Source organism: Trematomus bernacchii, unplaced genomic scaffold (genome assembly GCF_902827165.1).
Source record: "Trematomus bernacchii unplaced genomic scaffold, fTreBer1.1, whole genome shotgun sequence".
Classification (NCBI taxonomy): Eukaryota; Metazoa; Chordata; class Actinopteri; order Perciformes; family Nototheniidae; genus Trematomus; species Trematomus bernacchii.
In genome coordinates this window covers 12,989,430-13,016,808 of record NW_022987727.1, presented here as the reverse complement: position 1 = coordinate 13,016,808, position 27,379 = coordinate 12,989,430, and the positions used below count along the sequence as shown (strand labels likewise).

Genomic DNA, 27,379 nt, shown 5'->3' with positions numbered 1-27,379 from the left:
AGTGGGGGTAAAATGGTACCGTCTCTAGAAATATATGTAAATGCTTCATTGTAGCTTTTTTCCCAGATTGTTAACCTCAGGAATTTTTATATAGCAGCCATGCATCTCTACTCCTTACAAAAAGGGTCAGCAATTGTGTTTTGGTTGAAACAATCTGAAGCAGAGGTCAGAGGGCTTGCATTGGGTTCACAAAATCCTTTCCCATATCAGGATTTTTGTTGAATTATTAAGGAAGTTGTTAAAAGAGAGGAATCCAGCCACAGGATGGCATACACAGATGGTAGGTTTTTCTCAGCTGAGGTGACCAGAGGGAGCTTATATGTGTCTATATGTGGGTGTGAGATAAAATAATGTAGTATGTGACAGCCACCGGGCTCTATTTGGCCTATATTTGAACCCTGCCCTGTACTTAAAGTGAATGTTCTACTTCCGGCGGCCCCCCTGCTGCTGCGTTGTCCCACTTTAGAAATTCCTGCTGGACTCCTGTCAGCCATCCAACTAAATAATCAGCTCTCAAATCTCTAATGGTTAAAAACGTACATCTGCGATGTGGCGGCACACCGGTGAGAATCTCATCATCTGTCAAGTCACTGTTAGTCATCACTGGATCAAGAGAGCCGTGTCTTTGATTAGAAAAAATCAATGTGTACACTGCGGGGGCTTTTCTCTGTGGGCTCATAGTTTATTGAAAGATGTGCATCTGACAAAATATATCTCCACCAGGAGCGCTTTTTGTTGCACTCTCTCATGTAACACAGGCAGAATACGTCTTCTTCCAATCGAAAGTAAACATGACTCTTGAGTCAAGGTTTTTTTTAAGTGGATTCGGATGTTCCCTTTTCCTTTGTGTTAGCAACACATGACATTTTGGCATTGCCGGTGAAATGTAAAATGATGTGCGACAGCAGTAAACACACCTCAAGGAAATGTAAGTGTCTCAATAGATGGCCAGCCCTGGCACTGAGCCCTGCTGACGTATAAGCTGTAAAGAAGACTGGCCGTGAAGCACGGAGAGGTGGCAGAGAAAGGGAAAACTCTGTCCGTGTGTAAGGCATTATGATGGGAGAAGATTTGACAGCAGGTGAGGGTCAGGGGGGGGTGGTTTAAAAGAGAAAAGTAGGGGGGGGGTAAGATAAAGGGAGAGGGGGGATAATATGCTCCTGGGAGACAGGGCAGAAAGAGAGTATCCAGAGGTCCTATGACTCACGGCACTTCTTCCACACTGGACTTTGACAGACATGAACACGCAGGCTGCTCTCACATACAAATATCTGGGCAGCAAAAACACACAGTGACAAACACACACAACACTGCTCATGCATACAGTATATGCTGGCCTGTATATATATTCTCTTTTTTTCCCTTGCACATAAGAAAGTTCATGGGGAAAAAAGTGAAGGAGAGATAGAAAACTCGAACAAGGAGAAAAGCAAATAAGTGGGAGGGAAATCCAAAGAGAGAAATGAGGTGTGTGTATGTGTGTTAGAGAGAGAGAGAGAGAGAGAGAGAGAGAGAGAAAGGGAGATGAGGTGAGGAGGCGGAGAGATGAGAGGCGAGGGAGGGAGTGGTGTAGACTGGGAGGGTGGAGAAGAGAGGGAGAAGCCACACTTGGATGAAGGATTCCTGTGGAACGAGGAGGGACTTTTAAGTGTTGGATCTGGGGAACTACAGCTCCGTGGTCCTTCGCTCGGCACACTGAAGAGATGGAGGAATGGAGCGAGGTGGAGCACCAGGCCCTCAGCTGAGACATGACCCCACCATCTGGCTGTTTACCCTGATCTGAACCTCCTGACGGACTGATGACCCACCATCGGGAATGACATCCAGCAGAAGTTGGAGGGAGTTCAGTATGGATTTATACAAATGTTTGAGCGTACTTTTCCTCATTCTTCCTTCAGAAGGTAAATATTTGAATCCTCTGACAGTTTTTCCACTTGTCTCTAACAACCTAAGGGACTATGTGACGATTATTTTGGGGAGGGGGTGCTTTATATATATATTTTTTTTACTTGAAAAAATGTTCTTTATTAAATAATAAATCTGATTTGTACAGCATTTTAGTAGGATAGTAGTATTTTAAAGTGTCAAAAATATAATAATCAGACCCTGCAATAAAATAAATCAAGTTTTACTTTGGTTTTTCAAGTAAACATTTATTTATCGCAATATTTGATACATGGATAATTGTGGTTTTATTTCCTGAATTTCTTTGAAATGTGTTTATGCCATGAATATTTACTTTGCAGCCTTGTTTCAGAAAATGTCTGTTACAACACAGACATTTCATCAATGTCCTTTAATGTCAATCAGTCACATTAGAAGATACATTTATTTTCTCTCGTTACTTTTCATAATCTAGTCAGTATTGATAGAGGGATGGGTAAACAGAACAATGGAGCTTTTCCGGCAGACCGCTGCTTCGAGTCCTTCAAATGAAACAAAAAATGTGCAGTTATTTCAATTAAAATCAGTCAGTTCAATAATGCAACGAACATGCTTATTATAAGTCAAATCATGATCTCTAACCAACCTTAAAGTACCAGTTTTGTTACCTAAACATAACTGAGTAGTTGTGTTGTTTTGTCTTGCTCGCTCTTTGTCTCAATTACACTGTTAATTAAATGATTTGAACGGTAATCCAGGAGAACATTTGTTTCCAGAAAAAAGTATTTGAGAGTGCAGTTTAGTTGTCGAGGAACGTTTTTAGGAGATAATGTTGTTTTTCGTAAGAAAATAAAGTCTAAAGAAAATATAAACAAGGAATTGGAGGATTTCATTTCTTTAAATACAATTAAATGTAAGGTTCAGCCCACCACCCTCTCGATTCCAATGATCATGCACAATTTATCTGCTCCAGTCCCAGTGTTGCATTACAAAACCTTGATTTATTATTTCTGAAAGGCCACACAACCTTCAATTCACAAAAACGTTGCTGTTTTGATTGGACAAGGAGTTAGAAACGGTTGCTTAGTGACTTGGTAACGATATTTGTCTGTTCAGTGATATTTGCTTCAACTCCAAAATGTGGCCAACTAGAGAACATTTATCTAATGAGGACAGAACTGGCAGATCTGACAATGTAATGGCTTGTCTTTGGTGTGAACATTTCAGAAATTACACCTAACTGGAGAAGGATATTTGCTTTTTCAACAAGACTTTTTTCTGATGACTAACATTATTAGTTTCCTTTTTTGTTCATCATATGCATTAATAAACTTCAGAACAGATACCATAGAGAAGCATCCAAGGGAAAGTAATCGTTTAGAGTAAACAATCTGGATGTTCTCACTGAAATAGAAAAAATAAAGTTGAGTCATGATATGACAGAATGGAGAAACCTGAACATCCCAGCTGTCTGAGTGACCGGTACATCACAGTCGGTACCAGACCTATTCATAGTGTCCTGTAGAGCACATTGTCCAGAAGTAAACTCATCCAACACTTACCTGCCTTCTCCTGCACACATCACCGCTCTGACCCGCAAGCTGTCAAAGTCACGAGACCCTGCGAGCTCCCCTCACCTAAACCCATTAGTTGCCACGCTGCTTTAGAATCTACTGAAGCGTCCCCGTTTTATTGAATATCAGTGGCATTCAACAGATATCACTCTGGGGCTGATGTGATGAAACAAAGATACCCCTGTCTGTTTTTTTTCATCTGAAAAACCCAGTGACGTTTCAAGGTTGTTGAGCGGCTCGACACGTAAAGAAAGGAAAATGTATCCGTTTAATAAGATATTGATCCCAAGCCTTTAGAAACAGAGGATGCCAGTTTTCAGGCAACTGAAGGACAGTCCATCAGCTTTGATTGATAGCATAGGAGAACCCGAGAGGAAGTCCGACAGCATGACAACAACACCGCTGTCCCTGATTTAGGAACACAAATGGAACAACAGACCACCTCTGACGAACATAGGTAGATGCATAGATGAATCAAGACTCTTCCTTGCATTAGCATGACTATAGATATATGCAATATATACAATACAGCGCTCTCCACAGAAGAAGGACATAGAAATATGCCTGGCATAATGAACTTTCAGTGAGGCTGGTGAAATCAAATCCCAGCCTTTGATGAATTTACTTTGCTATTGAATTACCTTCACAAAAGCACAATGTCCAAAATGGAAAAAATGCCTTATTGAATATGAAACAAAAGATCAGAATACAAAGGACACTGTGCTATGCTAGTTTAGGGACGCTCCTCATCTCCTGAATTGTTCCCAGACCTTGTTAGGTCATCCTCAGTGTGGGGGGGTTGAGTTGCTCCATGGCAGAGGAGAGTAAGAGAGGGGGGGGGCTAGTGAGACGTCTGGACAGATCCCTCCATCAGCACGTCTGTTCAGAGACGCAACGGATGTCCTCAGACTCGCATTCATGCTTCCTGCTCTGCTCGCATCTCCCGCACCCCCCCCCCCCTCATCTCTCAGATACGGTCTCCTGTAACCATACGCCACCTGTATAATAGAGGTCACCCTCCTTTCAGATTACACTCTGTCCAGTGAATTCTTGGCGGTGGCAAGGATCAGCTAAATCCATTATAGACAAATGTATTGTACATGCTTGAAAATATATCCAGTATTAATGTTATGCATTTGAAATTAAGGGTTAAGTCTAAATGTGCAAAAAAAGTCTATAGGCCCTGTCATGATTGGGCACAAAGGAGGAACAATGTTATCTGATGCATGTACAATTACATTCAGTCTTAAGCAAAGGTATGAAATGGCACATTAGGGCTAAAGAAGAGGCCACAGAGCTTTCCTTGTGGGTTTAATCTCTTCTTCTCTCCCCTTAGCTTTTTCCCAAGTTGGACCTTGGGCTCAAGGCGAGGAGCGACTTCTCCATGATTTGTTTGCAAGTTACAATAAGCTGTCCCGGCCTGTGAAAAACACAACTGACGCAGTGCTCGTCCACTTTGGACTGTCCATCGCCCAGCTTATCGACGTGGTGAGTAAAACCACACGGCATTGTTAAGTGCTACCAATAGTGAAACACCGGATACCAGTTTTAAGGTCCAACTGATATTAAAAAAGTTTCCTTCTTTTACTTATTAGCATTCATATCTGCTCTGTTTAAATATTGTCTTGTGGTTTTCTCTGAGGAAAAAATCAGGAACAAACATTTTGAAAATGAAATGTTAATGCTGAAACAGCCATGGCCGGAGGCATTATGTTTTTGGGTTGTATGTCCGTCTGTCCGACCCATTCTTGTGAAAGCCTTGAGGAAATGTCTTTATATTTGGCACGAACGTCCAGTTGGACTCAAGGATGAACTGATTTGAATGATCCGACCTGAATTTGGCGGTCAAATGTCAAGATTCATTTCGCAGCAAAACACATTTTTTGCCACAACTTATGAATTTAATTGCTGATTATGAAAATTACATACAAATACCTTATGATTACAATTTGGACATGGATGTTAACTGCAACTTGGCTGATTGGTTTTGCATTGGTTCCTTTTTCATTTCTTTAGAAAGCAGACAGAAGGCTGTCACACAACACCAGAGCCAAAGACCTCTGATATTAGCTTTCCTGCTAAAGTCTCCTTATAATCCAACTCACAAACATAAACACACATCTTGTCTCGCACCTCAGCTTGTGGAACGAGCCACCAAACATTCATACAAAAAGGTGCACTGTTAATGCCGGTTTGCAAGGTGAATAGCTAATAAACTCATCAAATGCAGCATATATAAAACATGTAAACGTACCTGCAAATATCACTTCAGAAGCTGTGTGGCCTTATAAAATTGGATTTAGTGTTATGAATGTCATGATGTTGGTGCATTGCAGCTGAGTAAACGATACATTTCAATTGTACTCTATCTGTCTCATGTTTTGTATTCATTATGATTCATAATGGCAACCGGCTCAAAGCTAAGAGAGATAAATCTAAATACAGATCGCTTATCAGCGGATATGAAAACCACAACAGAAGATACAGAGATTGAATTATTTTCCCAAATTAAATTCAGTTGTCAAGTATGCTAACACTGGCAGTAAATATTCGAATCCAGCCACCGTTGGTCTAAACAAAAAAACATCTTCATTCATTCTTGTCTTATCGCTGCATTACAGACATTATTATGGTAAAGGGTTTCTGTTGACTTAGGTAAAAACTGTTTTAAACACTTTAAACTGCCGTGAGCCATGCAAAAATGCCTGGTGCAGCTTCAAGATTTAATATGTGCAGCCTGCAGGCTTTGGCAATGATTCTATACGTTTTGACACACAATTAGTTGATAGAACATAATCCACATGCCTGACAGAGTCAGCTCTTGGTGAAGTTGTCTTCTCCAACAGTGGGTTCACACTGACTGCTGTGTGTTAGATGTTGCTGGGAAAAAGCTGGAGATGCCAGAAGTTGCAGCAAAGCAACAGACACAGTGCAGTGAGGGCGTTTGTGCACAAAGGGCTGCAGAATGTGTTTTTTCCCAGTGGCCGTGTTGCTGATTTGTGCTATAGAAAGATCAATATGTTCAAAGACCTATGTGATGATGAAGTCCAGACATACAATTCCAATTTGAAAGAAGATGAATGCCAAAATAATGTTCTCTTCCTTTTTAGGATGAGAAGAACCAGATGATGACCACAAATGTCTGGGTCAAGCAAGTATGTCATATTGAAAGATAAAACGCATGCTAAAGATTCAAATAGAAACCTACAGTAAATTATAAGAATATTTTCGAACAGGAATGGGATGATTACAAACTACGCTGGAACCCGGAGGAATACGAAAACGTCACCTCCATCCGGATTCCCTCAGAAATCATCTGGAGGCCAGACATTGTCCTCTACAACAAGTAAGGACGTGTCAATAGCTCGTTTTTATGTAAAGAGGATTCTGGTATCTATTACTGGTAATATATAGCAACAAATGTTTGCATTTTGATGATTTAGTTCCAACAGATGGAAGACGTGAAGATTTTGTTGCGGTGCCAAACTGTGTCCTTTGCCAATGTTGTTTAGCCAGAATAAATGTGGACAAGGTCAGCCTTAATGGATGTGGTTACAAACTACGCTCGAAACATCGCACAAAGCATTACATTAGGCTAAGAATTAGACTATGAAATGTAATTTGGATGGTTTTCAAAGGGCCTCAGATTAAAAGCATCCATGTTCGTGCCTCAGGTAGACCTGTATTTATTTCACTCCACAGATCAACGGATATGAAAAACTGTATCATTATATTCACATCGTTTTACAAATATGATCTAAGGCTCAGTTATGGCATTGCAACGTCATCGTAAGCGCATTTCATATAATATCATATTTGCAATTTTTTCATATAAGAGGATGACAAACAAAATGAGAGGAAATATTATGCTGATTTTCAGGTTAATATTTGTATTTTGTGCTTTATCTGTGACATGTTTAGATGCTTTAATGTTCAAAAAGCTCTTTATTGGTCTGCAGCACCTCTTTTCACCCTCATTCAGAAACCAGAGCCCAGTCTGCTCTGATTGATAAGCTGCACGGCTCTGTTGTCATCGGTGAACCACTTATAACCACGCCTATAAAATCGCAAATGTTGCATAGTGATGTCACTATGTTACGAAAGTAAACAAAGGATTCCAATGGAGGCGTTTCAGGCAGGGGGGGGAGTGTGGGAGATTAACTCCCTCTGGAGAGAACTTTGGGATGTTAGCCTTTGCAGACCATTTACATGCACACAAACCTACATGTATATGACAGACTACAGGAAAGGAAAACCCCAAAAAGCATAATAGGGCCTCTTTAACAAACACATTTTCTTTAACCTTTTGCAATTTACGAATTGTTCAGCTTTCTTAGACATGAGAAACTAAATGTTCGGAAGGAGTTATAGATGTCTGATTTCAAATCCTACTGAAGATATAGACTAAAGATTGACAAAGTCAACTATTTTCTTATATCTGATATATTGTTTTGTTGGTAAAATGCTGATGTTGGTGTAGTCCTGAATTTAGGCCTTGAGACTATAAATACAGCAATATAACTGAATACACTTTATTGCATTACTTTGTGAGACTACATTGGCCCTTAAGTGGTCGTTTAAAAAAAACAAAAACACAATTTTACATTTGGCGACAAGAAAGAACCCAGGAGGCTGGGCAGGCATATGTCTAAAACACATACAGGCCGAACTAATCTCGTTGTGCTAAAGATATTGGCAACAATGTGGACAGATGACTAGGTTAGAAGATGAGCTGAGCGAGAAGTAATGGGTGAGCCTCAGGTGTGTAATGAGAGGGTTCTAACAAAGATGGATCAGACTACAGAGGCGGGAGAGCAGAGAGCAGGATGGGGCAGCTGTCCCCATGACCGTCTTCAGATATGACATCCCCTGCTTCCAGTATTTTATCTTTGGCACCAAAAACAATTTATTGTGCCAAATTTCTTTTTTTCCTTGTATTGTAAATTGCACAGCACTGCACATCCTATGTTCAGACATGTACATTTATGTACAAAATCATAGTACTTTAGTCTCCTTTTATGTTCTGCCATCATTTTTTTAAACATCAGGTCTATAAAACTTTGCTATTTATATGCTTTGCACAGAAGGTTTCATTATTTCTTATGTTAATTATTCAAATAAAAAATAAACATTTAGCTAGTAGTTACTTAAAGTCAAGCTCGAATTAAGTATTTACGGAATTTTTCTTTAGGACTATAATTGTTCTAAGTTGTGTGTTCACCATCTACTTAAAACAAGCTTGACGTGTGTTTGCAAACAAGAACATTTTTATTTAAGATTCACGGTCCACTTGAGTTAAGATTTAAGTCCTCTGAAATGTATAGCTTGAAGAACTTGGCCAGGAATAACATTTTAATAAAAGCAACTCTTAATAAAGATTTATTTTAAAAGATTTCCCACTTTCCTCCCCTCTTATGTGCAGCGCTGATGGCGACTTTGCGGTAACTCACCTCACAAAGGCCCACCTGTTCCATGACGGTCGGATAAAGTGGATGCCACCGGCCATTTACAAGTCTTCGTGCAGCATAGACGTCACATTTTTCCCATTTGACCAGCAAAGCTGCAAGATGAAGTTTGGGTCGTGGACCTACGACCGCTCCAAGATCGATCTGATCAGCATGGCCAGCGATGTGGATCAGATGGACTACTGGGAAAGCGGGGAGTGGGTCATTATCAACGCAGTGGGCAAGTACAACACCAAAAAGTACGAGTGCTGCATTGAGATCTACGCGGACATCACTTACTACTTCATCATCCGGAGGCTTCCGTTGTTCTACACCATTAACCTCATCATCCCCTGTCTTCTTATCTCCTGTTTGACTGTGCTGGTGTTTTATTTGCCATCGCAATGCGGAGAGAAGATCACCTTGTGTATCTCCGTCTTACTGTCCCTAACTGTATTCCTCCTGCTGATCACAGAGATTATACCGTCCACATCGCTGGTGATTCCATTAATTGGGGAATACCTTCTGTTCACCATGGTCTTTGTCACGCTTTCCATCGTAATTACTGTCTTTGTGTTAAACGTTCATCACCGGTCCCCACAAACCCACAGCATGCCTCATTGGGTGCGGAGAGTATTCTTGGACATGGTGCCTCGAGTCCTCTTCATGAAGCGTCCGCCTGGCACCGCCAAGCAGAACTGCAAGAAGCTCATCGAGATGATGCACCGTCCGACCACTATATCTGCGACGGGCAACTCTCTGGCCTATTGGACAGGGTTAGAGACGGGGTTCAGACAGATGAGCCAGGTAAACGATACCCTTCCAAAGACTCCATCCGACAGTCCAAGCATCCATGTGTGCTCACCCTCCCCACCCTCTTCCCCTCTTGAGAACCACAACGGGAATGATCACCCAATGAAGGCCAACCTTTTCTCCCGCCCTGGATCTGGACAGTATTCGGTTCTCTCTGAGAAACAACCCCTACGGGTTCTCAACTCTGCCGCCTCGTCTTCTTCCCATATGTCCTTACCCCTTACTTTACCAATGTGCCCACTCAGGGAAGAAATACACACAATGGCCCCAAATGGTCGTTCCCACAGCGCAGAGCAGATGTCTGACCAACAGAAGGAGCTTCCTCAGAAAGCTGGCCATCGGTGTCGCTCCAGCAGCTTCCAGTACTGCTGTCTGCACGATGAAGGGCCAGGAATCATGGGAATCGCAGGCTGGGTGAAGAAACAGCCTGTCACAGATCAACCAACAGAACCCCTCAGAGTGGAGGCCATTAAACACGTGTGTACCCAACAGACCCTGGGTCTGAGCATTTCCCCAGCCATGCAGCGGGCCATAGAGGGAGTTCAGTACGTCGCTGATCATCTCAGGGCAGAGGATGAAGATTTTTCAGTGAGTTGAAATCATCTTCATTTAAGTAATCATGTAAAATCTTGTTAAACATGTAAAGGTTTCTAAATGTTAATGTAATGCTTATATTTCAAAAAAATATACACACTATTTGTAGCTATTTATAGAAAGTGCAATCTCCTGAGCAAATGCATTAGGGCTGTCACCAGAGATTTGGTGGGAAAAAAGAGGATATTATTATATATATTATATCCGCAATCGTATAGAAATTAAATACGAGCACAATCTTCAAGTTTGCAAGTTGTTACAAAACTAACTTGCATAACATAATTGAGAATTTCCCTGAGCCAGTGTTCATCAGAAAATTAAGAGCTGGTTGTTAATACTACAGTTCTCTGGTGATGAAAATGTAAATAGTTACATTACTCATCTTTATTTATTTGAAATGTTTATCAGTTCAAATAGATTTTGATAAGGAAGCAGCAAAAGGCTTTTGTCCATACAGTTCTGATTCAGTGTTCATTGTTGAGTCTCTTGAGAAGATTGAAGGTTGTTTATGTAAATGGGGGAAAAGTCATACCAATCATACCAAACTTTAAATAAAAAAGGTATTGTATTCAGTGACACCAGCCATTGTTAGCACTACAATGCACTGTCTTTATCTAGCCAGAGAACCCCCGTCTTTGGAACAATGGGACCACTTGAATTTTACCTTGAATTTTTCATCAGGAGACGAGCCAAAATTGACTGACATTTAGGCGATAGGTGCCTCATAATGAAAAAATCTGTCATTCGAGAGAAATCAATCAAGGGTGAAAACTGACATCTGGAAGAAAAAAAAAATAGAGAGATTGTGTGGTGTGGAACTTGAAATGTCCCCTCTCTGCTGTGTCTCTTTCCTCTGCTAGGTGAAAGAGGACTGGAAGTATGTGGCCATGGTCATTGACAGGATATTCCTCTGGATGTTTGTCCTGGTGTGTATACTGGGATCTGTTGGACTCTTCCTTCCTCCTTGGCTGGCTGGAATGATCTAGAAGCATTGAAGGAAAGAGAGGCAACAAACACTGACTGTCTTGTATAAAAAAAAGAATGGTTTATCATTAACCTTTTCATTTTTTCAGAAGAACTACTAGCCCTACTTCTCGGTCTTGCCCGGGTTATCAAAAGGTTACTCACGGAGAACCGAGTTGAAATAAATTCCATCGATTCCAGCGGGGCATATCAATTCTTTATGAGGGCAAAAGGCCAACAGTGAAAAATATCCTTTCACACCACTCCATTTTGACATTGAGCAGTATAGCTCATGCTGTCACCATAAAAATAAAAGAGAAAAGAATAGAGATTGAACCATTTACAACTGCAGAAAAATCAAAGACTCAGGAAAAATATTTTATTTTCTGAGAACGTAAGATGTTTATAAAACTGTATAAGGTTTGGTTTGAATCTACAATAACATTCCTACTTTCAATGATATAGTACCCTGACAATATTCATAAAATATATACATTTCAGAGCTGCCTGATTTGGCAGCATTTGGTGAATAATCTTTGAAAAATGTGTGTGTGTTCAGGTGTGACGCTTTTTTTGCAGTGGTCACAGTTTAGCTAAACCCACATGAAGCTCTCTGATTTTCTAATCCCAGCAGTTAAATTAAACGCATCTATTCAATATTCCTTTTGTCACCAACCGCAGCACTTTGGTGTTAACAGCAAGGGAATTAAAGTCACTCTCTCCAGTCATGCAAATTAACCTTCCTCGCCTCAACCCCGGCCACCTATTTCCTACTTCTATTGCTTGATAAATGAGTAAAGCAGGAGTGGTGAATATCAATAAATAACTGCCACATTATTTTGGGAGATATTTGTATTTATTATCTTGATTGAAGATAACCAGCCCCTACAGTGTATTTTATACCTTGTACAATGGAATCAGATCTGACAGGAAATCAAATGGCTTTAAAAGTGCTGAACATGAAGAAGCAGTCATTGAAGCGCCAATGAGTTGGAGGTTTCAGGCGGTGGCAAGAGTAAAAAGGCTGATGAAGACACTATTGAATATTTATAACAAAAGAGAAACTTTTCTGAAGCGATGCCAGGGGGCAAATACGTTTTTGGGGAAAAGTTAATTATCACCAATTTATTACATATTTCAACGTAAAAAATGTGGCATACAGAAAAAAGTATGCAATTATTATACATGAGGCTGATTTTTAAGAGATTTCATAATTGAATAGGTCTTTTTTTTATAGCATCACATTGTGTTAACTTAGATAGTGCCTGACTTATGCTGCTTTGCTTAATTAATCTTTTCAATATCTGCTAACTTATGATAAGACCATTGATTCTGCACAAAACGGTTACAACTATGAAGCAAAGATGAATTCTACTGCAAGAAAACAACTTGGCAGAGGATAATGGGCTGCATATAGTGGGGAGAAAAACAGGTACAGGGGTGCAAGAAACACATTTACTTCAGGTACTTTAACAAAGTCCAGATAGGCGTGATTTTGCAGGAGGTAGCAGTGCACACTTTGGCCGTTCTCTGTGTGCACGTTCATGAGTTTTCAACAAGCTAGCTGAATTATGCATGCATATAATATGGGATCAGTTTATTTGATCTCAAGGATGAAGACAACAATATATTATTCATGTTTTCCAATCATTTGTATATTTGGTCAACCACCGATTTATAGTCTGCCTCTATTGATGCAATATACTAGATTGCTATCAGAATACTGACTACATTTTAGTTTTTCAATGTTATTTAGTCCATCTTACTGTCAAAATAGGTTAGCTACATATTTATTTACGATTTTCCAGTGTAACGCTATGATGGTCAATTTAAGAATTGATCAGCAGTCGGGTAAAGATACTTTCGTATTCTGCTTCAGTTTCAGTCATGCAAGTGTTAGGAGTAAATATCTCTTGTAGATTATTCTTTGGGTAAAGGCCAAGTTGAGCTTGATAAACTGCTTTCAAGATTACGGTGTGGTTAGCTCATTCCAAAAGTGGCAAATTAACTAAATTCAAGTTGACAAAAACACAAATCAGGCACACACTTTGAGACCTTGCAACGTAAAGCTTTTTTTTCAAATCACGTCAAGTCATGGATTGCAAAACAAAAATGACTTCACAACTGTTAGTGATATAGTTATTAGCATAGCATTATTGTATGTCTGCATGGTTAAAAAAAACAATGCACAACCCAACAGCCACACTCTGTGACCAAAATTACCCCTCCCACCACATGCCACCCATGGACCTGGCAAAATGCTAAAGTGCTAATAGTGGATCCTCCAACAGTGGGGAACCTTTTCCTTCAGTAAGGTGCTGTTCTTGGAAATAATCCCCACCGTCCTGACTGCAAATCCTTATTTTATTTTAGGTGCACATTGAAGCAGTACTGAGACTAGGAGTGGCCATAGAGAGAAAAACATATATGAATACTGAACTAATGATTGACTAACCGTGGTCACAAGATATACACTCATTCGTTACCTACATTTAATTAAAGTGTTCCCATGTTTTCCCAACAATTTCATAAATGAATTTGCTGCTTTCCTCACACATCTCTGCTCACCCTCACCTAACATAATAATGCTGGGAGATTTTAATATACATATGGATACTGTCAACAATGCTCTCACAAAGGACTTCACATCTTGCCTGGACAGTTTTGGATTGCAGCAACATATAGATTTTCCGACTCATTCCAAAGGACATATTCTGGACTTGATCTGCTGTTCTGGTGTCACTCCTCTTAACTGTACTGCAACTGATCTTCCAATTTCTGATCACTCATTAATATCCTTTACTGTCAACTTAACATTGTCCAAAACAAATCTGTCACGTGTTATTTCCTTCCGCAACATCAAGGATATTAATTCAACTACACTCTCCAGTAGCATTGACAACCTCCCCAGCATAAATTGTTCATCCCCGCCTGATGAACTGGTTTTTCATTACAATAACAACCTTCATAATCTGCTCAATACCCTGGCTCCTTTAAAAACCCAGTCTGTTTCCTTCACCCATTCTACTCCTTGGTTTACACCTGAACTACGCCAACTTAAAACAAAAGGCCGTCGATTAGAACGTCTCTGCAAAAAAACTGGACTTGTTGTACACAAAGAAATGTACAATAACCACATTCTCCACTACAAGGACATTCTCTCTACAGCCAAATCATCCTATTACGCAGTTCTCATCAGCTCTGGCGAAGGGAACACAAGGGCCCTGTTCTCTACAGTGAAGAACATACTACGACCACCGGACCACCTCATCAGTATTCAAATGCCTACTGTAACTCCCTCATGTCATTTTTTAATGACAGAATAGAAAACATTCACCAGCAACTAACTCCTAACACCACCTGCAGTATATCTCTCCCTGTTTTCACCGACCCTCTCTCTCATTCTCTTACAAGTTTCACACTTCCCTCTGCTGTTGTAATATCTGACCTCATCAGTAAATCCAAGCCATCTACCTGTCAGTTAGACCCTCTTCCTAACCCCCTGGTAAAAGCCTGTCTACCTTCATTGTCCTCCCTTATAACTGCCATCATACACTCCTCCCTCACCTCTGGTCTTGTTCCCTCACTTTTCAAATCAGCCGCCATCACGCCCATACTGAAGAAACCTGGTAAGACCCCAACAATTTTAATAATTACCGTCCCATATCTAACCTACCATTTCTCTAAAAAATCCTGGAAAAAACTGTTGCATCCCAGATCCATACCCACTTGTCTGACAATAACCTCTACGAACAATTTCAATCTGGTTTCATCACAGCACAGAAACAGCACTGGTGAAAATCACTAACGACCTCCTTATGGCAGCTGACTCCGGACTATTAACAATCCTCATCCTCCTTGATCTTAGTGCAGCTTTTGACACCATTTCCCACAGCATCCTCATTGACAGACTGACCTCCATCGGAATCACTGACACACCCCTCCTCTGGTTTAAATCATATCTCTCTGGCCGCACTCAGTTCATCCAACTCAAAAACTTCAAATCACAGCCACTTCCAGTCACGACCGGTGTTCCCCAGGGCTCTGTCCTGGGGCCTCTTCTTTTTATCATCTATCTACTTCCTCTTGGCCATATCTTCTGTAAACACAACATCCACTTTCATTGCTACGCGGATGACACCCAGCTCTACTTGTCCTCCAAACCAACCACCATCCTCCCTCTCTGACTGCTTACAGGTGTGACAACCCTGTGGTTGTCCACCATGTGGTGCTGTTGTAACCTGGGTTTTCCTTGTAATCAGCAGTGATGAGACCCACCTGTGGCACCTGGTTCCACTATTTAAGAGGGCTGCAGAACAGGCTCTCGCTCTCTCTCGGCTGCCCTGCTCGGTGCACCAGGCCACCGCTCCTCTGTGTGTTTTATTGTTGGTTGTAACCACTGCGTTGGGATAAATAAATGATTGTTTTGGGCAACTCCTGTGTGGAACTGTTGTCCTTTTGTTACAAGCAGAGCCAGCTTGTAACACAGGACATCAAATCCTGGTTTTCCTCTAACTTTCTCAAACTTAACGACAATTAAACCGAGGTTCTCCTCATTGGCACAAAATCCACCCTAACCAAACCTGACAGTTTCTCAATTACAATAGACGACTCTTCAGTCTCCCCCTCCCCTCAGGTTAAGAGTCTGGGTGTCATCCTCGACAGCACACTTTCATTCAAATCTCATATCAGTCATATCACTTGGTCTGCCTATTTCCATCTACGCAACATCAACCGCCTCCGCCCGTCCCTTAACCCTAAGAGCACCGCCATTCTTGTTCACACCCTGGTAACTTCCAGCATTGACTACTGCAACTCCCTTCTCTTTGGTCTCCCTCTCAAATCCATCCACAGACTTCAACTGGTCCAGAACTCTGCCACCCGCATCATCACCAGAACCCCCTCCATTAACCACATCACTCCTGTTCTTCAGCAACTTCACTGGCTCCCCGTCAAATCCTGTATCGTTTTTAAGATTCTGCTCCTCACCTTTAAGGCCATTCATAACCTCACTCCTCTGTACCTCTCCGACCTCCTGCACATCAACACACCCATCCGCACACTCAGGTCTTCTGCTTCCCTCCACCTCACTGCACCCCCCTTCCGTTTAACCACCATGGGGTCTAGAGCTTTCAGCCGCTCTGCACCCCGCCTCTGGAACTCCCTCCCACCTGACATCCGCAACACTGACTCTCTCCCCATTTTCAAATCACGCCTCAAAACATATCTCTTCACACTCACATATCCACCCTGATCATTATCCATCACACATCCTCTGTTTTATTTATTTGATTGATTTATATACTGCATTGTCTTGTTTATGTCTCTTATGCTGGTGTTATGTATTGTGTATCTTGTTTTTTATGTGTCTGTACGGCGACCTTGAGAGCCTTGAAAGGCGCCTATATAAAATAAATGCATTATTATTATTATGTTTTGATTCCATCCACCACTTGCTTAAGGCACATGTCTTTAGTTTTAGTTGGCTATAAATAGAAGCTTTTTAATTAAGCTTTACATTAGCCGTGGACGAGTTAACGAGACATGTTGACAACATTAGCTCTGCAATGGATTATTGTTGATAAAAGGTAATTAGCGAAGACATTGAGAGCTTGGGGATTATATAGTTATGTAGATGATGAAGTATTTCCACAACTGGTTATCTCTTTCCAGGATAATTTACATCTTCATGAGCTAGCAACCTGTGTAACCCTTGCATCATAATAATACCAATACTTAACCTGTTAAGCCCCGAGCCTGTTTTTCAGGTTTCAGGCTCGAAAATGACATGCCCAAAACAAATGACTACAACTTCACTTCTAAAAGGGTTATATGAATAATTTATTTTATCAAAGCAAGGTTACATCTGTGAGTTGGATGTAGAAGTGTCAGAATCAATCTAGATTTTTCTTAGTCAGAGTAAATTCAGATGGAACATAGTAAAAAAAGGTAAATTCTTACCTCCGCCTAAAGAAAAAACATTACTTATAGTGAAAACCACCCTTGAATGATGGGATGGTAGACTAAAACCTTTAGGAATCCAAACTATAACATATAATAAGTACCCTGTATCAAGATTGAGGCAAAACAAGTTAAATTTGACCTTTTTAGAGAGGTTTAGCAAAAAAAGTTCCAGGCGGAATAAGCTTTCGGCACATTTGGGTACATCTGGTTCCATCAGTGTCATTTGACCTTTTTCAGGTACCAGACTATAAAAATGATGTATTACATTGAATTATCACCATAGGTATTCATTCCAGCCAAAGAAATAAAAAAAAAAAAAATTAATTTGTGAAAAAAAAATTAATTTGTGAAAAAAAAAGACCCGCCGACGGGGGCTTTGGGGCTTAACAGGTTAAGCAGGTGCACTGTACTTCATTTGGGAAAAAAGGCTGATCTGGTATAGTAGCGCTTTGTACACATTTGGTGTGCACAAAACATGGGTATGAAGTACTTACATTTAGGCCATACCATACATTTTGTTTGCAAAATTAATATTTGTTATCCCTCTGGAAACTCCTGGGCTTCGTAAAACAGAGAGTGTTAGTAGACTAGTTATAAACAGTTTACGGTTATATTATCCTTCGACAATGAACCAGCAGGGAAGTCGAGCAGACTCGGGAGGACTTTTCGGTGCTCAAGTTTCTCAAAATGACATTCAGACAGGTGAGTAAATCAAACTCACTGAACCTTCTCGACAGATGACACTGCCAACAATCACTGAGTTGACTAGGCAACAGGGTGTGTATGACTGTACAGTCTCTCATTGCTTTCATATAGGCCTATGTTTTCACACCGGAGTTTATTTTATAATTACTACACAGCTCTGTTGAATACTCAATTCTGATTGGTCAATTTGGACATTCTGCGATCTGTTATTTCTCTATAGCAGACATTTAATGGCTCTCAAAAAATAAAAGTTTTCTGTCTATTTTATTATTATTTGGGAAGAGCATTTAATTTGACATATTGTTCAAACATTTCTGTAATGCTAAAAGAAATCTACTATGTGGTGTGATGTAGATGTTTCCCTTTAAAAAAAAAATGTCAGTGCTGTTTACTGAAAGTACATTTCAAATGACTTAGTTTTTACTTTTAGTTTGGTACATTTAAATGTATTTTAATTCCACAATTGACTTAAACAAATAGATTTTATAAATTATGCTTACAGTAGGTGTTTTTAAGTATGTGCATGTATTTCTTAAAAAAACAAGCATCCAATCACATGTAGCTTTTCTGAATTGTTATTGTATCCACCAAAAACAAATTGTTATCATTTTATTATTAAACTACGGTTATCAGCAAGTTATCAACTCCTCTCCACTTTAATTCTGTTCCCAGATATCTGCCTTCTGCTGCTCTGCCTCTGTGAAACCTCCAATTAGATTTAAAAGCATGTAACGTTACACCTGAATGCCCGTAGTGATGACCTGAAAGTTGACCTCAGCCAACAAACGATTGTATTTCCACTGACTCAGCAGAGAACCACCCATTGATCATTAATGTAAAACACAGACAGGAGAAAATTGCAATTAAGCACAATATGGAAAGACAGCACTTTAAACAAGGTGAAATGGAGGCAGTGCTGTGTATTTATTCATTGATTCCAGCAGTGATCCAGAAAGGCTGGATGAAAGTCTGAAATACAAATTAGCACATTCCTGCAACTCCAAATGAAGAAAAAGCTCAGCTTCATAAAAACGACAAGTTAACTTAGTGTTTGTATGCATTCATATATGAACGGATATTCATTTCCATTTGTCCTTCGAGTTTCCTATGGAAGCACAATACCGCTGTATATTGAATCCTACGATGAAATGAGGATGGTCTTCATGAAACGACGAGCTAATTTAAATCATAAGGCGTGCCTTTTCAGCAGGGATTTAATATCCATAATTTCAGTATTAAATACTTGTGCAAATTACAAATGTGTACGTCAGATGGCAGGGCTCCATTAAGGTACACAATGTTATTAATTACAACTAAATGTCATCTTATTACATTTACCTTGATGAAAAATTGACCTTCAATGCAAATTTCAATTAAGTGATTGTCTTGCAGATACATATACCAGGGCTTTGATAATTCATTTAGACAAGGAGACAAATTAATAAACCTTGGCACATGATGAACCCAATGGTAATGCTGCTGGTGGCTTCCTGATAAACTGTTAGGAGATACCCGCCTGTATGTATACTGTAGATACTGTATGTGCAATTGTATTTATTTTAGGTATGAATGTGGATATGTTCACTATTAAAATACAAGCCCTGTAAAAGGGTCCTGAGAGTACACATGATGGCTAGATGATAAAAATGCTTAAAGGCTGATGCTAAAGCTAATTAAAAAAACTTCCTGAAACCATTGCTAGCATATAACATGTTGTGGTAGTTGTGTAAGATACAAAACAATGAATACTACAACTTGTTTTAGTATTTCGAAAATGGGATCCATGTCAAACTGCAAAACAGTGCCTCACAGAGCCAGGTAAAAAAACACTAAAAAGATAATTGTACTCTATGCATTCATAGGTGGTCCTCTGTAGCCTAGCAGCCTCAGATGGACACCTTAACGTGAATTCCTATGTAAAACATCTGTCAAGGTAGCCTTCCAATCAATTTCCCCATCACATCTCCTTAATCGCGTAATCCAGGCTGTGATATGTGCCGATTAGCAGCGAAAACTCCCCTAATAGGCCAGTCTGAATCCATACACAAGACAGACGTCTGCAGGAGTGTGCAGAGCATACATATGGCCAAAACACCCAGACACACATCACACACAGTGAATCTGCTGCTGGCTGTGCAGCGGATTCCCTCAAGGACCCGGGGCTCATAAATGTGGTAAAGTGTGAAGCACAGACCCTCACGGGATCCCATTAAATCAACTCACACACTGTATTTTACAATTTTCCCCCAACGATCAGCAATTTTCATATGATCCCTCCAGTCACTAGCAATCTAAAAGTGCTGCCACTCAACGGATCAGAGTGTGTGCAGGGTTTCCCCAAGGGGGCCGAGTGTGCGGCTGCCCTCTGCCCCGCAAGAGTCCATCCAGAGACTTTAGGGAGGGCTTACAAAGGGCACTGTACATCCCTGCTTATCACTTTACCATGAGATATTTACTGTTTATTTCCCCTTAGGGACAACACTCCCGCTGTGACTTGCTGATGGTCACACGTTTTATAGCTGTCTTTCATTGACTACTTCAGCATATTTATTTATAGGAGACATATTATGCTAATCATCAAGTTTATAGTTTGGTTTCTTGCATTCAGCGTTTTGCACTGTCATTGCATTGGGGGACTGTAACCACAGGTTAAAGTGGGCTGCGACCATCTGGAACTGCTTTCTGGCAACTTAATTAAATAAGTTAATAAATCTGAGTGGCAGTTTCATCATAATAATGTCAAGGGAGTTCATTTTTCGTGTGCTACAGCCAGGCGTTCCTTCCAGCTGATGCCATCGACATCAAGATACTCAACTCATCAGAAAAGTAATGTCACCCCCTAGTCATGTTTCCTTGCTGTCAAACTACACCGTCCCCATTGGAAGCAAGATGTGAGCAGCGCCCGCCGTAGCAAGTGAGTGAAATCTCCCTGTAGTGAAATAGACAGACTGGGATCCTTGATCAATCAAAGTACAGTAGGCTACATGTGGCTATAAAGTTCAAACACATACAGCAGGATGTTTAAACCTCTGTCTATGCAGATTAAGTTTAGCTGGACATTAAACACGCCAAATGTACTTGAAGCCTTAAAAAAAAACAATTGGGTCTCCATAGGAAATAATGACAAGAAGAGTGTCCCTGTAATAGAATGGTTCAGGAATAAGTCCTTAACCTGGAAATGAGTTAGCACTTTAGCATTTTCAGGCTTCCTTTTGTATTGATATTGGTTAGATTCCCGAATAAAAGGTCTGGTAGTTAACACAAAATTGTTCACAAATTGTTCAAACTCAGTAAATTCCCCACTGGTGAATGTCTGAAGTTGTTAGGTGTGGTAGAAAGTGGTTTCTAACAAGTGGCTAAATAAGAACGCCAAACGTCTTCACGCTGGACATTAGCCACCTTTAGCTTAGCAATGGTGATATGAAGTCATGTAACCGCCATTTAGTTTTTTACAGCCTAACGTTAGCGTTATTCTTCTGGCAGTTGCAGTCACACTAGCTATTATAAAAGTGGCATTAATATGTTAAGGTTGTCCTGCTGAACAAAATGTGTAACTATCAAAAATAATGTCTTTGACGGACTGATTTTCTGCAATATTCCAAATTCCACTAGCAGAAGTCATCACCTCCACCTGTCTGTTAAGCCTGGACCCCCTTTCTATAGACATACAATACAAATGTGTATTCAAAAACGTATCATTCACATACTTTCTATGTGGATTGGCTTGAGGGCTCTCCTTCCTGACAAATCCCACTTTTACTCGACTTTATCAGCACATTAACCTTAACTTTATAACTATACAGTATATATTTTTGACATCAAACCTTATGGAATATCTTACAGCTAATTAAAAGGCAAAGTAGTGAATTTTGGCCTCTGTTAATGTTTACATCAATAGTATTTATATAGAACCTATACTTAAAACATTTAATAAAAACAAGTTTCATATATGCAGCAAATATACTAGTTTTGTGTTGTTTTTTAAAACTATTTCTATCACATTCAAAGTTGGAAATGGCCTATAAAAAGGATGAAGACCTCATTTTCAGCTACCTAACAACAAGACTTACCTAACCTTTTACTTGAGAATGAAGGGAAGCAAGGTAGACGCTGTCCCTACCCACCCACCGCCTACAGACAATGGCCGATGTACGAGCAGACAAGCTGCTCCCCAAATTCATTATTTAACAGAGGTTACGGTCATAGCTTCAAAGACGCTGCGTACGAGCTGGTAAGAAGCGGGGGCGAATAGAGGGGCTTCACTTCAAAACTGTTAAAGGTCTCCAAACTCCAGAGGATGTAATTTAAAAGTCAGTCAGAAAACCACGTCAAGGTATACTGCACTAAACATCGAAGCAGCCCCTGGCCAGCAAAGTATAGCAAAAGAACACATTTAGTATTCTGTGGTAGAGAAAAACTTATTTTCACTTCAGTCTCAGCTGTGTAACAGCGTGTAGCTAAAAAAGAAAGAACAATGCACTGTAGTTTCTTCAAACAGGGTTTTTATGATAAGGTTGGTAAAAAGAAATAGACGGACACAAAATACACTGAGACATAATGCTCATCACAAACAAAATGAGGTTTGTAACATAAGTGTGAACTGTACAATTTTAAACCAACCGATCGAACAAAATAAACCGCTCTGTGCTTCAAAATAAAATGAGAAGCAGAATTGATCATTAGTAAATGCTGCATTCTGCATAAAATGGCTGCCAGCTTGAATCCATGATGCCGGTGAGAAATAATGTTAAAAGAAATGTCTGGAGCAAAAAACTGACAACAGGCGGGGGAAAAAAGTTCATTTCAGGCAGGCCGTGCTTCCAGTTACCCTCTTTGAGTCTTTGAGAAGAACTGAGTTTCAAAACTCTGTCATCTTCTTGTGTGTGTCAGACTTCCTGTGCTCGCCCTGGACGGACAGCTCTTGGGCTTTCTGCTGGGCCAGCAGCCGGCGGGCCTCTGACAGCTTCTCTTCCAGCTGCTTCACTCTGGAGGCATCCCTTTGCACACACAAACAACAAATAGATTAGCAAGTGGGAAGACACTGGTTGGTTTTAGCTGCACTTTCCAGAATGAGCCGGCAACGGAAATGAGTTTCTAGCCTCGGAACATTGCAGCTTATTTACATTTCCTCACAACTCCCACGGGCCATCTTGACAGGAGCTCTGTAGCCTGTAGTGTGCTCATATCCCAGAATAAATTATAGCCGTGCATTTCTGTATCTATGATTGTTTTGGCTCTTGGTTCAGCTCCCAGCCTTCACAGAAGTCAGATTAGACATATAATAAATGAACAACTGATCCGTACTGACCTTCCCGTCTGTCTCTTGAGGGTCTGCGTCAGTTTCTGGATCTCCCTCTCAGTCTGGGACACCCTCTCAGCAGCCTGGAACACCTTTACATTCAGAGTCCTCTTTATGCTTTTCCCCCCCCTGTAAGCCTCCACCCCGATCGCTACCCCAGCAGCAGCAGCCCCCCCCTCAGCAGGACCAATACTCTTGCCTCCTAGCTTGTTGTTGAGAAAGTCAAAGACGTTTTTGCGCCCCCCAGTGGCGCCCCCCCGTGGCCTTCTGCGTCGAGGCTTCCTCTTCGGGCGGCCTGTCCCCTTGCCATCTTTGGCAGACTTCATGCGGGGTCGTCTCGGGGTGAGCTCGGGACACTCGTCCAGAGGCTTCCCTTTAGGCACGACGACTGCCATGACTGGCTCTAGTCGACCATCCTGCGTCTTTCCTAAGCCTGAGAGAACACAAGGGACACACGTTACACTTTTCTGCAAATTTGACATGTTAAAGAGGACATATTATGCTCATTTTCAGGACCCCTAATTTGTGCTTCTAGTGGGACATGGTTACTTGCTTCAATGTCCAATAAATGTATTCTCATACTGCCTGGCTCCAGCACCTCTTTCACATAGTAAAAGCTCATGAACACACCAAAGTCATAAGAACTACTTTTTAACTCTTGAAATGGGACGCCCCGAGGCATTTGAATGTGTCAGTAGCCGTGCTGAAGGTCTCCTACTACCAATCTAGTTACTAAAATCAAATCAACCATTTTTTTATTGTATCTTTTGTGACCCATTGATTTGAGTTTTTTGCAAGACCCCCTTTCAATCAAACTTCAATACCTATCTATATTAATTATTAGTAACCTCATTATAAGGATGTCCTGGCTTATGTGAGGTACTCCTTCTTTTGCAATGATATTGATTATTTATTTTATACAGCACCTATCCCACTGAGGTTTTGTTGCCTGGGCGCTCAGCCAAATTGTTCCTCCGCATTTAACCCTTCCTAAATATTGAAGTGCAGCACAGTGCAGAGCGTAGGGACCAACTTAAATCCTAAAGCCAATGCTTTGTCAAGGACGGATTAAGTCAATCTAGCATGCATGTGTTTAGGGAAGGAGGAAACCTTGGGGGAAACATGCAAAATCTGGCCGGGTTCTTACCCGTACCTTCTTTCTGTAAGATGACAACGCAACTAAGGCACATGCACGTTGCAAAGAAGATATAAACTAATGTTTCTTAAACTTGTTATGACCTTCCTTTAATGCTGGTGAGACATTTGCATGGAGAGTAATGCAGTAAATGACTTATCTTGCTAAAAAAAGAAAGAAAATAAATCAATAAATAAGTGCCACGATCAGAACAGGACGTTACCACTTTAGAAACTGAAATGTGATTCATGTGCACTTAGACTTACCTTTCCCATATTCATAACCCATTTTGAGCATGAGCTTGGATCCGATGCCTCTGGTGTGGGCCTCCCAGCCACCGAAATCTGCACTTCTTAACATTTCTGTGGGATCTACAGCGGAGTCCATAACTATTGGGTAACAAGTGAAAACCAAGAAGAAATGGTTAGTTACACAACTTTCACTCAAATTCAAAACTTTACTTCCACATACATTGCATTACCAGCTTTTAAAAGGTTTCTGAGACTAGTTATGGCTTTGATTGACAGGTATAGCAACTCATAACCATAGACACCTTTTGCAAAAACCACATCATCTTCATCTTCATCTCCACTGTCGTCAGAGTCAGAGGAGGAGGGCAGGTCGTCCTCTCTCAAAGGAGGGATGATGCAGTCGGCCTCCACCACAACATCTTTCAGCAGCACCGAGTCAAACTTCACAGTGAAGAAACCACTGTCCAATTCTACAGTGAGAGAAAACAGAAAAGTTTAGTCAGAAAAAGTTTTAAACTAACTTATTTTATTACCTTTTGTAAATGATATTCAGATAACTGATGATTGTCAAGGAAATGTATCTATTGGACACTTTACATTCAGTATATCACAGTATAGTGGACACTTACTGCCCAAACTGTGAGTTTGCTTTGAAATTCATGATCAAAACCTGGCCCTGTCATCACAATACCTTTGATTTTGGCAGGGTACCAGAGGCCGTCCTCATGTCGAGCCAAGCAGGACGAGCCTGCTTCAAGATTGCTCAGGTCGAACTCAAGGAACTCTCTGAGCTCCGACACATACACCACTTCACCGTGGGAAAACCTTCAAGAAGCAGAAGACAGAAATTAGATAAAGCTGATTTTTCAGTGCTTGTTGGAGCTCAAACTGTAATAGAATCCATATTAATGTTTTCCCATTTGTGAAATGGGAAAAAAAAATACTAGACAGTCATTTAGACAGTCATGGGTCACCACATAACAAGCAGATCAATAGGGTGACAACTCAATTTTTAATAAAAGTAGCAAAAGAAGGAACATTTCTCAGAGTTTTTGACTGATTTCTGTAGCTATGGTCAGCCTGCATTATGTGGACAATGGGTGACACTTGCTGGAGGATATCTGTTATTACAAAGGAGGCAGGCAAATACTGACAATAAAACAACCCCTTGCAGGTCTAAGTGTAAAAACATTGGAACTTTACCTGCAAGTATCCGGGAAGCGACATTTGTCCTCCAGGTAATATGGACAGGGTTTCATAGACTTCTGGGTGGGGTAGACGTAGAAAACTCTAACTTGTGCCTCTTCTCCATCTGCTGGTTCTGCCCCCACCACCATGGCATTGTGATACTCCAATGTCCCCCATGATGTCCGGTACGGTGCTCTTACTTTGGTGCCATTGAGTGCATCTTCTTCTTCTTCCTCCTCATCCTCACCATACTCTACCCCACCTTCCTCCTCATTGTCCTTCTCTCTAGTGTCAGAGCTACTACCTGACGACCCCCCGAGTTCAGTGTAAAAAGCAGCAAACTCATCGTTCAAACTGCTGTGTGCTCCGTTTGTGCCAGCTGCTGCCGTTGAGGTGTTCGCCTGAAATCCATAGATGTCCTCCAGGCTGGCCAGAAGCTTACTCTTTTTGACAGACACCAGGCTGGACTCGGTGAGCTCTATCAGCTGACTGAGGTCGTCTTTCAGTTTTAGCAGGTCCGACTGCTGGGAAGGGTCCAGGCCAGCTGACAGGGCGGTCTCCACCTGCTGCAGCTGGGCACCATAGGCACTGATGGCTGCCTCCAGGGTTCCTTCATCCATGCTGACACTTGGCACAGGACAGGGACAGGAATGGACAGCATGAAGCCTCCAAGACCACTGAGGAAAAATAAGATGATAGATTTAAAGTAGAGATAAGTTAAGAGATAAAAGCAGAATGAGTAGATCACATGAGAATTCAATCATTTCCTGTAATGCGTATTTTAGTGACTATCTATTAATAACATGGTCCAAGGACATTGACAGACTGAGTGGGAAGGCCACAGTCAATGACAAGATAACTGAAGTCAAAGGAATACAGTTACGTTACCACTAAACTAACATTATATGATTTACTGTATTAAAAGGTAAATACAAAACTAGTCCTGCTTCATACACTAGCGGTATGTTAGGGCATGTTTTCCGTAAGATTCATAAATCCCCCGTATATCTAATTAGGTACCATTGCAAAACAATTTAACAGAACGTTAACGTTTAATAGCAAACCATGGTTAATTTTAGAGGTAGTGTTAGCTAAATATTAGCCGTTTTTAAGCTAACGTACAACTGAGCATAATAACAGTAGACACCTTTGTATTTAGACTAGCTGTCTGACATCCACTGCAAAGACGGAAAACGTCACAGCCATGAAAACAACGTGCTATGTTAGGAAAAGAAGAAAACCATTAGCTGAATTCACATAATGGATCAGCACAGTGACAACATGGACCGGTCCTGTAGCAAGCTAGCAGACGAGAATGAATTATATCAGTTCCTTTCAAAATAAAATTGGCTTTAGATGGTGGAGGTTTTCGACAGCTAACTACGTATTGACAATACGAAGTTGGCAGTCAGAGGCTGAATGTATTGTATTGTTTTGTTTATATATGTATAGGTATTGTTTATTATAGATTTCTATACGGTTTTCTTTTTCACAGTAGCGCTTTATATTATTTTATTCTGAAAATCCAACCGACGGAGCAGGAAAACTCATGTTATCCTACGTCA

At 40.7% G+C, this 27,379-nt stretch overlaps 2 protein-coding genes across 2 annotated transcripts; one reads left to right on the top strand and one right to left on the bottom strand.

Annotated features, from left to right (window-relative positions):
* Positions 1-1,635: 1,635 nt before the first annotated feature.
* On the top strand, positions 1,636-12,077 carry LOC117494009 (neuronal acetylcholine receptor subunit alpha-2-like). The gene is made up of 6 exons (XM_034144629.1): positions 1,636-1,901; positions 4,795-4,946; positions 6,569-6,613; positions 6,695-6,804; positions 8,881-10,303; positions 11,170-12,077. The coding sequence occupies exons 1-6, from the start codon at positions 1,817-1,819 to the stop codon at positions 11,293-11,295; spliced, it is 1,941 nt and encodes a 646-aa protein (XP_034000520.1). The 5' UTR covers positions 1,636-1,816; the 3' UTR covers positions 11,296-12,077.
* Positions 12,078-22,421: 10,344 nt separating this feature from the next.
* Positions 22,422-27,114, bottom strand: zgpat (zinc finger, CCCH-type with G patch domain). Its single transcript, XM_034145192.1, has 7 exons — positions 26,962-27,114; positions 25,830-26,491; positions 25,318-25,451; positions 24,929-25,096; positions 24,642-24,764; positions 23,250-23,673; positions 22,422-22,938 (listed from the first exon to the last, which is right to left on the bottom strand). The coding sequence occupies exons 2-7, from the start codon at positions 26,432-26,434 to the stop codon at positions 22,800-22,802; spliced, it is 1,593 nt and encodes a 530-aa protein (XP_034001083.1). The 5' UTR covers positions 26,435-26,491; positions 26,962-27,114; the 3' UTR covers positions 22,422-22,799.
* Between the last annotated feature and the right edge of the window lie 265 nt (positions 27,115-27,379).

Bases quoted from the DNA above. Each gene is read 5' to 3' on its own strand.
- LOC117494009 (XM_034144629.1), top strand. From the start codon at position 1,817: ATGACATCCAGCAGAAGTTGGAGGGAGTTCAGTATGGATTTATACAAA. The intron at 1,902-4,794 runs GTAAATATTTGA...CTCTCCCCTTAG, and splicing joins CCTCATTCTTCCTTCAGAAG to CTTTTTCCCAAGTTGGACCT. The intron at 4,947-6,568 runs GTGAGTAAAACC...CTTCCTTTTTAG, and splicing joins TCGCCCAGCTTATCGACGTG to GATGAGAAGAACCAGATGAT.
- zgpat (XM_034145192.1), bottom strand. From the start codon at position 26,434: ATGGATGAAGGAACCCTGGAGGCAGCCATCAGTGCCTATGGTGCCCAG. The intron at 24,765-24,928 runs GTGTCTATGGTT...GTTACCCAATAG, and splicing joins TGATGTGGTTTTTGCAAAAG to TTATGGACTCCGCTGTAGAT. The intron at 22,939-23,249 runs GTCAGTACGGAT...GTGTGTGCAAAG, and splicing joins CTCAAGAGACAGACGGGAAG to GGATGCCTCCAGAGTGAAGC.